Raw genomic sequence first — 9,957 nt, 5'->3', positions numbered from 1 at the left:
TCTGCGGCGCATCCCGCCAGCTCCGCAGCGCCTGCTGCTCCTGGTCACGCTTGGGCTTGGCCGCCGTGTCCTCGCAGCCGTTTGCAAATTGCATTAGGAAACTTGGCAGAGCTGCCGCTCCCAGCCCTGCCGCTCGCCCCGAGCACGTGCCGGGGCAGTGGGGCAGTGCCAGCTGCCGGGGCAGGCGCGACGGGCAATGTCGCTGCTCCAAGCAAGTGGCATCTTGGCCTCCCCGTCCCCATCTGCAGCCAGGGAGGGGGGCTCCGCAGCCCACCTGCCCACTCTCCACTCAAGATCTCCTGCATGCCTGCCTCTCCAGCAGAAATACCATCTTTGTTTGTTGTTGGTAACTCGAGGACCTTTTTGTATCTGATTTCAGATGTCAGGGCCACATTTTGAAAGCAGAAGCCCCTCATCTTTTCCATGTACCTGTTTCCCTGCCTTAGGGCTGAAATGTATCACTAACATATTGGTCATGTGACCAACGTCCAGGACCTTACAACACTGATGGGTTTTTGGCTTTGTTTATTTGGATTCCTGTCCTGTAGGAGTGCACGTTTGTAACCAGCATTGTTATCAGCACGCAGATGAGAATATGGTTTAGAAAGCAGCTCTCTTGTCTCTTTCCTTGGGCTGAGACCTGCCGGGAGGGCCGGTGTCACTGCCAGAAGCTCAGCCATGTGCCAGGAGCCCTGCTCCCCTTTCCAGGAGCTCCAGTGTCCCCAGGGAGAGCAGCTACAGCCTGTCCCTAAGCCCAGCAAGCCCCCTCCTCCCAGCTTAGCTCATTCACTGGGGAAGGACCAACTGGTGTGTGGGTGGTGTGGGCGCTGCCGCCTGCGCGCTGCTGTGCCCGACTGCCTCCCTCCTCCTTGGCACTGCCACCGCAGCCCCCCCGACCCACAGCCCCCCAGCCCACAGCCCAGCTTCCCACAGCCAATATGGTGGGGGTGGCACATACCCCCCCCTTCCCGTACACCCTCCTGCTGCCCCCTGCTTACAGGGGTGCTGGGGAGCCCTGCGGTGGTGTCTGTGTTCCTGCAGCCAGCCCTGGACTGTGCAGGGGGAGGGGACACCAGTGTCACTGTGGGGGTTGGGACCCCAGCTCCCCCTGTGCATCCTGCCCCAGCTCCTTTCCTCTGTTCCCTGCAGCTCTCCCCATCTCTCATTACCAGCAGTGGGGTCAGGGTCTTGGAGCCCATTCCAACATCAGAGGCAGGAGCCATCGACCTTCTCCTGCCCCCTGATGTGCTGCTCCTTCCTTCACCATGCCCTGCCTCAGTTTCCCTCCCTGGCAGAGGGCTTAAGGTCAAGCCTGGTCCAAGGATCATCACAGGGACCTTCTGGAGAAGCAGCCTCTCAACTGGGGGTGTCTCTCCCCTTCCCCCAGTGCTGAGATCCCCTCTCCCAGTGCTGCAGCTGGGAAGTGGGTTAAGGCGCTGGCAAGGGGAGGGATTTTTCCCTCGGTGTAATTTTTCCCTCCTACACAAGGTCTGTTTTGAGCTGTGCCTGGAGGCTTCACACCCCCCACTCGGCTGCCGGGGCGGGGGGAGGGAGCGCGGCTGCAAATGGAGGCACAGGCTTGGGGAGGGAAGCGCCTGCTCCAGATCCCAGCTCGTTAGGAGAAATAACAGCAAATTAATTAAGCTAATAACTCGCTCTGCGCCAGAAGTGCCCCTGTCCAAGCCGAGCTGGGGGAGAGGAGCTGGGCCGAGCTGCCGGGCCCAGATCTGGGGCGTTTCCCGGGACTGAGTGCAGCACATGGCACAGCACGATGCTCTGGGTCCATCCCACCTCTGCAGCCCCCTGCCCACGGGCTCCCATGGCCTCTCCGTGCCTCAGTTTCCCCTCCTGCCTCCTCTGGGCTCTGCTGTTGGGAGCAGCTTCTCCCCGTGCAGTCACAAGCCAGCAGGCACCACTCACACCCGGGACTGTGCACCCTCGATGGCTGCCCCAGGAAAAAGGGGACGGAGGAGCTGGGCTGGGGTCTCGGGTGGGGTGTGGGGAGGTCTGAGCGCTGGGGCCTTGAAGGGCAGGTGGAGGAGGGCCATGCTGTGCCGTGCCATGTCATGCCATCCCTCCAGGGCCTTGTGGGGACAGTGACATAGGGACACGTTTTGCCAATCTGAGATGGAGTTGCCAGGCAACTGTCAGGTGATGGAGAAGTAGGAACAGAGTGGGAGCTGCCAGGACCCCTGTCCCTCCATTGCTCCCCAGATCCCCCCAGGGCCTGCGTCACCCACTGCGTCCCCCCCGGCCCACCCCTGGACTGTCTCAGGGCTGTGGCTTGACAGGGAGCAAACCCTAGGAGGTGGTGATTGTGGGGGTACGGAGGATCCATCCCCCAGCTGCTGTCTCCAGTCTTGCCGTGCCCAGGGAGGTGAGGAGTGGGTGGTAGCCCCCGTGTCTCCCCAGCTGCTCATGGGGGGCTGGGGGCTGCGGGGCTGGGGCAGGGCGGGTGCTCGGGCAGGGGGATGGTGGCTCTGCCCCGGGCGGGCGCCGCGTCCCACCCTGCCCTGCCCCGGCACCTGCCCCAGCTTGCCAGCCCGGCAGGGCCTGTTCCTGCCTGGCAGGCAGCACGGGGGGCAGGCAGCTGCCCCGACCTGCTCAGCCCTGCCCCTGGGGCGGCCTCGGCCCCAGGGGGTGCCCGTCTCAGGGTGGGGGGTCCTGCACCCACCCCCGGCCCTTTCCCACGCCACAACGGGGTGTGCAGAGCCAGGCTGGGGGGGCCAGGGGTGGGTCACCCAATGCCTCCGGACATGCTCCATGTCAAGGGGATGCTCCATGTGGGGGATGCCACTGGAGGATGGTCCCATGTGCCCCAGGGTTGCCACGGGGCTGCGATAGTGCGGGAGGGGCACGTGGGTGTGTGAGGGGACAGGGCGTTAAGGTGTGACACGGGTGTGAGATAGCACGTGGGGGAGACACACACCAATGTGTCCCTCTGTGGGATGGCTCCGGAGGGGGTGACAGGGTGTCAGGCAGTACGGGGGGTGTCTCTGGCACTGTGCCCCCTGCCCCTGACTCATGGCGTGTGCCCGTGCCTCCGGTGTGATGGTGCTGCGGGGGGGAGGCGGGGATATGCAACGCATCACCTGTGCGGGGCTGCTGCGGGGGATGGCGAGGGGGGGAACGACCGTGTCCCGCTCCCTGCTTGTCACCGGGGGCTGCTCCGCCCCCGGCCCCGGGCCCGGTGCGGCAGCGGGCGGGGGCGGGCAGGTGCCGGCGGCGGGGCCGGGGCCGGGGGCGGGGGCTGGGCGCTGGGGCGGGCGCTGGCGGCGGCTCCGCGGGGCGCAGCAGGCGCGGGGCGGGCGGGGAGCGGCGCCGGGGCCCGAGCCCGACCGGAGCCGAACGGAGCCGCCCCCCGGCCGCCGCCGCCGCCCATGGCCCCCTGATCCGCCGCCGCCGCCGCGCCCGGGCGGCCATGAAGCCGCTGGAGAAGTTGCTGAAGAAGCCGGGCTCGCACCTGCCCTCCCGCCCCGCCGCCGCACCAGGATCGGGACCGGGACCGCGGCGGCAGAGCCTGTCGCGCCCCCCCGCCTCCCCCGAGGATCCTGCGGGGCCGCAGCCGGGGGGCGAGGGCCGGTGGCTGGAGCTGCGGCCGCCCGAGGCTCCGCTCCGCTCCCCCGAGGAGCCGTCCCCGGGCGGCGACCGCGACCGGGACCGAGAGCCGCCGAGCTCCGAGCCGCCGCCCGCCGCCCGCTGCGGCTGCGCCCCCCCCGCGCCCGCGCCCCCCGAGCGGCTCCTGGAGCGGCTGCTGGAGCGGCTGCCCGCGGGCGGGGGGCACGGCCGGGGCTGCCCATCAGGTACCGCGGGCCGGGGCTGGCGGGGGACGGGGGCCGCGGGACCCCCGGGGGCGCGGCCGGAGGATGGATGGACCGACGGGGGATGGAGGAGGAGGCTGCGGGGGTGCCCGGTGCGGGGAGCGCGGGGGCCGCGGCCGGGCGCTGCCGGGGGAAAATTATGGGGGGGGGGGGGATTGCGGCACCGGGCGGCGCTGGGGGCGACCGGGGGTGTCTGATGGGCGCCCGCCCGGCTGTGGCGGGGGGGATGCTCTGGTGGATGCCGGGGGGGTCACTAAGTGCCCGGCGAGGCGGTGTCACCGCGCAGGACACAGGCGGGTGCCCGGTTGGGGTGGCAAGGTCAGGCTGGGTCCCGCTGGGTGCCCCTGGCAGTGGGGCAGGCGAGGGTTCCCCGGGGCAGGGGGCTGGGCAGGGGTCGGGGGCTCAGCGTGGCAGGGAGATCAGCGGCATCACCGGGCCCAGCAGAGGCCGGAGGTGGCGGGCACCGGCTGCCACGACGCAGTCACCACCCCCGGTTGATACTCAGTATTTTCCCGGTGCTAAAATTAGCCCCAGCGGGATCCGCAGTGGTTGGGGGGGGGGGGGGGGGCGGTGGACACCCCTTCTCTCCAGTGCCCTGGTGACATCCCACTATGGTGCCAGGGCAGTTTTGGGAGCATGGAGCTGGATGGGAGCCAGGCTGGGATCCTGCAGGGATCCTCTCTCTGACCAGCCCTGCTCGGCTCCTGGGGGGCACTGGGGGGGCAGTGGGGTACCCCAGGCCCCTGCCAGCCCCACGCTGCAGGGAGGCTGGGGCAGGGTGGGGCTCACCCACATGATGGAGCCTTTCGGGTAGGAGCGAGATAGGGCTGGCAGTGCCAGGCCCTGCCTGCACCAACACGCTGCCAGGCCCGGCCCGGCGGTGCCCAGCCTGCTGGGGAGGGCAGGAGCCAGTGCAGGGGTCCAGGGTCCCACCAGCCACGTGTCCTGGCGTGGGAAACCTGACCCTGTGGCACCTCATGGTCCCTGTGGCTCTGCAGGATGGTGTGGGTGCTTGCAGAGGGATGGGGAAACTGAGGCAGGGCTGGAGAGGGTGCTGGAGGGGGCCCATGGATCCAGCCTGTGCCCCAGACTGCCGTGTCCTGCTTTCAGCTGAAGCTCGTCCCCCGTGGGAGCTCTGCCCTGGCGCGGTGGTGCCAGGGGAGCCTCAGCCCTGGCTCGGCACAGATCCGTGACCGGGTTAATGTGCCAGGGCCTGGGGGGTGGCTGGGCACAGCCCCTCCGGGGGGGTCAGGTCCTGTGGGCCTCTGAGGGGCACCAGGCTCCCCAGCACAGCCACGGTGTCCCTGGAGCACACGGGCAGAGCCCCCCAGCAGGGACCCCCCTGGCCCTGGCACTGACGGGCTCTGCCAGCGGTGTCAGCCCCTCTGCTCCCCCTGCTCTGCCCAAACACCCTCCCCAGGGCCGGTGCTGCCCAGAGAGCCCAACTGCAGGCACCAGCTCCCCTGGTACCACGTGCCCTGAGTGTGGCTGCCTGAGTAGTTGCTGCTGCCACCTGCTCCTGCTGCCTGCCTCAGTTTCCCTGTTGCCCTGAGCTGTGTCCCAATTTGGCTGCAGCCGGGCTGTCCCTGGCCCAGTGGTTTTGCCCAGGGGTCACAGCTCAGCTCCTGCCCTGCTGGCACCTCTGCCCCCACATCGTGCCCCCCCAGCCCTGCTGCCCCATTGGGCTGGGAACAGGTCCAGGAGCCAGTGCCGGAGCGCGGGGGGGGGGGCCTTGGTGGCTCTGGGCATCACCTTGGGCATTAACATGCCTTTGCCAGGTGTGGGGTTTGGGGGGTGTCAGTGGGTGGGCTGTGTAGGGGGGGTTCCCACGCCTGCCCCCATCTCCCCCAGACTCACTGCTGGATGACATCGTGCTCACACACTCGCTCTTCCTGCCCACCGAGAGCTTCCTGCAGCAGCTGCACCAGCAATATCCTTGGGGGTGCAGAAGGGGGGACGTGGGGGGGCCTTGGGGAGGGTGATGGGCTGCCAGGGGGGTGGGCATGAGGGTGCAATGGGGAGGGATTTGGGGTTGAGCATAGAGAGGGCGTGAGGGTGCAACCAGGAATATATCAGGGTGAGTGTGATGGTGGGCATGAGAATGCTATGAGGGTGACAACAGGTGGGCATGAGGTTGTGAGGAGGGCAGCAGGGTGCCACGGGAGGGGGTGCACAGGAACAGCAAGGAGGGAATTGGGGTGCTGTAGGGGTGGGCGTGTGGGTGCAAGGCGAGCAGCAAGGTGCCCCCTGGGTGGGCACGAGGACCCACACAAGGGGTGCCCGGGGTGCAGCAGGTGGCCGGGGGTCCCTCCTTGCCATGGCACCTCCTTGACGGTGCCACCTTCGTGCTGGTGGGGGGCAGCCCCCCGCCTCGCTGGGAGGAGGGGGCCGGGCTGCGGCGCAAGCGGGCGGTGCTGGCCGTGCTGCTGCATTTCCTCGACACCTACAAGGGGCTGCTGCAGGAGGAGGAGAGCGCTGGGAAGGTGATCAAGGTGGGTACCCCCCCTGCAGCCCCCCCAGACCCTGCAGTCCCCCACCCTGAGCGTCTCTTCCCCCTGCAGGAGCTTTATCTGCTCATCATGAAGGACACGTCCCTCTACCATGACCTGGAGGATGAGATCCTCAAGCTGCACCAGCTCGTGGAGTCAGTGGAGCTCAAGTGAGTGAGGGGACAGGGAGGTTCCTGGTGGGGGAAAGGGGGTCCCTAGGGTGGTAGGAGGGCAGGGGGTCCCCGTGGGTCAAGGAGTCCTTGGGAGGGACCAGGAGTTGTGATCCTTGGGGATGCCCAAGGGGGCTCATGAGCTTGTTAGGAACCGTTTGGTAATGAAGATCCCAGCTGGGGGGCTCTGGCAGATGCCCCTGGCAGGGCTTGGGGCGCTGAGGGGGCCCTGCCTGACCCTGTGGTGATGCTGTAGGGTGGCCGAGGAGACCCCCCCCCCTGAACAAGCAGGTGAAGCCGCTGTTCAGGCACTTCCGCCGCATCGACTCGTGCCTGCAGACCCGCGTGGCCTTCCGGGGCTCCGACGAGAGTGAGTGACCACGGCACCTCCCGCCGGGGGCTGGGCCTGCTCCGTGCCTCAGTTTCCCCAGACGGTGCTCTACGGTGCCCTGGGGAGGTGCGGGGGTCCATCACAACCCTGAGGACCCCCTTTCCTCCCCAGTTTTCTGCCGCGTGTACATGCCCGACCACTCGTACGTCACCATCCGCAGCCGCCTCTCGGCCTCGGTGCAGGACATCCTGGCCTCGGTCACCGAGAAGCTGCAGTACTCAGAGGAGCAGAGCGCCCGCGAGGACGCCCTCATCCTCGTCACCATGGCCTCCTCCGGAGGTGCCTGGGGGGCTGGGGCGGGGGGCTGTGGGCAGGGGGTGGTCTGGCTGGCACTGACCCCCTGCCTGCAGAGAAGGCGGTGCTGCAGCCCAGCGAGGAGTGCGTCTTCACCACCCTGGGCATCAACAGCCACCTCTTTGCCTGCACCAGGGACACCTTCGACTCCCTGGTGAGCACTGTGCCATGCCAGGGACCCCCCAGCTGCCCTCCCTGGGGCCACCATCACACCCTGGACAGAGGAGGGGGACCCTCCTTTGGGACCCCTGTGCTCCAGCACCCCTTGAGTGTCCCTGTGTCCCCCTGGACAGAAGAGGGGCCCTCTTGCGTGGCCCAGCCCCGTGCTCCAGCACTCTCTGAGTGTCCCCATGGTGTCCCCTCGCAGGTGCCGCTGCCTGAGGAGATCCAGGTGGTCCCGGGGGACACAGAAATCCACCGTGTGGAGCCGGAGGAGATCGCCAAACACCTCACCGCCTTCCACTGGGAGCTGTTCCGCTGCATCCACGAGGTGGGGAAGGGGCTTGGGGGGGATGGAGGGGGCTGAGAGGGGCTTACACCGTGGCAGGGGGACCCTGACGATGTGCGTGTCCCCTTCCCCGGCAGCTGGAGTTCGTGGACTACGTGTTCCATGGGGAGCGGGGCCGGCGGGAGACGGCGAACCTGGAGCTGCTGCTGCAGCGCTGCTGCGAGGTGCAGCACTGGGTGGGCACGGAGCTGCTGCTCTGCGAGGCGCTGGGCAAGCGCGCCCACCTGCTCAAGAAGCTCATCAAGATCGCTGCCATGTGAGCGCGGGGCTGGGGGCTCGGCGGGGCGGGGGGGCGGTTCTGCCCACCCCTCACCGTGTTCCCACCCCCCGCAGCTGCAAGCAAAACCAGGACATGCTCTCCTTCTACGCCATCATCATCGGGCTCAACAACGCTGCCATCAGCCGCCTGCGCCTCACCTGGGAGGTGAGGGGCGCTCCCTGACACCCCCCGGCGCTCCTGGGCCCCCCCCCGGTGCTCATGGACGCCCCCCTCGGGCTTGTCTTGCAGAAGCTCCCGGGGAAATTCAAGAACCTGTTTCGGAAGTTTGAGAACCTGACGGTGAGCAGAGCCCGGCCACGCTGCCGCCCCCTCCCCGCGGTATTTGGGGTGCTGGTGGGCAGGGGATGTTCCCACGATGTCCTGGGGTGTCCTTGCTCCCCCCCTCCCCCGGCCATGGCCACAGTCCTGTGCCCACGGCAGCCAGCACAGCGGGGGGTTCAGGGCAGGGAGCAGGTGCCTATGGGGAACTGCCCCCCCCAGCCTGACCCTCCCATCCCCCCCAGGACCCCTGCAGGAACCACAAGACTTACCGGGAGGTGCTGGCCAAGATGAAACCCCCCCTCATCCCCTTCGTGCCGCTCATCCTCAAAGGTGAGGGGGGCACCGGGGCTGCCTGCACCCCAGCTGTGGGGCAGGGTCCTGCTGCTGCCCCACAGAGCCCTCCCTCACCCCCCTGCTCGCCCCCAGATCTGACCTTCCTGCATGAAGGCAGCAAGACCCTCCTGGATGGGCTGGTCAACGTGGAGAAACTGGTGGGTGCTCCTCACTGAGAGGGGGGCTGTGGCTGAGGGACCCCCAGGGTGAAGACAGGGAAGGGGAGGCTGGTCCTGCAGTGGGGTGGGGGGCCCTGGGGACTACAGGGTCCCTGGAGATGGGGGTGCCCCAGAGTGGGCACAGTGTCCAGGGAGGCAGGTGGATCCTGGGGGGGTTGTGCAGGGTCCCGTGGGGCTGGGGGCTGACGGGGGCTGCTCTGTGCCCCAGCACTGCATCGCCGAGAAAGTGAGAACCATCCGCAAGTACCGGAGCCGCCCGCTCTGTGAGTATGGGGGGGGTGTGGGACCCCCGGGAGCCCCCCAGCACTGGGTGGGGGGCTGACCCTGTGGGGGGGGGGGGCGGGGATGTGCCTGGATCTACATCCCCATCCCCATTCCTGCATCTCTTCATGCGTCCATTCCTGTGTACCTGCATCCCCATCCCTTCATCCCCACATCCTCATTCCCGTCCTGGGGGTCTCCTCCTGCCCCCCCTGGCACGGACCCCCCCCCCCAGGCCTGGAGCTGGAGGCCTCCCCGGGGCAGCTGCAGACCAAGGCCTACGTGCGGCAGCTGCGGGTCATCGACAACCAGAACCTGCTCTTCGAGCTCTCCTACAAGCTGGAGCCGGGCGGCCAGTGAGGACCGGGGGGGGCCCTGCCCCGGGACCCCCCCTCGGGGGCTCCCCTCCGGATGGGGGGCCTGGCCCCCCAGCACTGACGCACTTTGGCCAGGGGTCCCAGCCTGGCATGGGGCTGGGGGGGGTTTGGGGACCCCGGGCGCTTCTCCCCCGTCCCCCTGGCACCCCCCCCGCGGTTGGGGTGCAGGGACCCCCCCCGGGGCCGCTCCCCCCGCGCTGCGCTCCCCTCTATTTTTGTACATGGCCCCCCCCGCCCCTGCTCCCCCCCCCCCCCCAGACGTGTATATTTTATACCGAGCCGCCGTCCGGAATGTACATTTATTTTTTAAGAAAAAGGAGGAAAAAAAGGCAAAAAAAAAAACCCAAACCAAAACAACCCCCAAACCACCCGTGGGGGGGGGGGGGGGGGGGGGGTGTTCGCGGAGCCCCAATAAAAGGCTGTCCCGGCGCTTGTCTCCCGATCTCGTGCTGGAGAGCGATGCCGCCGCCGCCGCCTCCCAGCGCCCCGATCCCGGGGGGCCCGGGCGGGACCTCCCCAACACGGCGGCTCCTTCCGGCCTCCCGGACCTGGCGGCGGGAGCCGGCGATGGCAGCCAGGCTGGGGGCGGCACC

The 9,957-nt window shown here is 68.3% G+C and overlaps 1 protein-coding gene across 1 annotated transcript; it reads left to right on the top strand.

Annotated features, from left to right (window-relative positions):
* The first annotated feature begins 3,421 nt into the window (after positions 1-3,421).
* Positions 3,422-9,480, top strand: RAPGEFL1 (Rap guanine nucleotide exchange factor like 1). Its single transcript, XM_051640153.1, is given in 16 exon segments — positions 3,422-3,803; positions 5,673-5,751; positions 6,163-6,313; positions 6,383-6,480; positions 6,737-6,761; positions 6,763-6,850; positions 6,983-7,150; positions 7,222-7,319; positions 7,533-7,655; positions 7,751-7,929; positions 8,007-8,097; positions 8,182-8,232; positions 8,457-8,544; positions 8,641-8,705; positions 8,935-8,989; positions 9,223-9,480. Coding segments are annotated over 16 exon segments (1,866 nt in total). The 3' UTR covers positions 9,348-9,480.
* Positions 9,481-9,957: the final 477 nt, after the last annotated feature.

Source organism: Apus apus, chromosome 25 (assembly GCF_020740795.1).
Source record: "Apus apus isolate bApuApu2 chromosome 25, bApuApu2.pri.cur, whole genome shotgun sequence".
Classification (NCBI taxonomy): domain Eukaryota; kingdom Metazoa; phylum Chordata; class Aves; order Apodiformes; family Apodidae; genus Apus; species Apus apus.
This window is presented reverse-complemented; position numbering and strand designations above follow the sequence as displayed.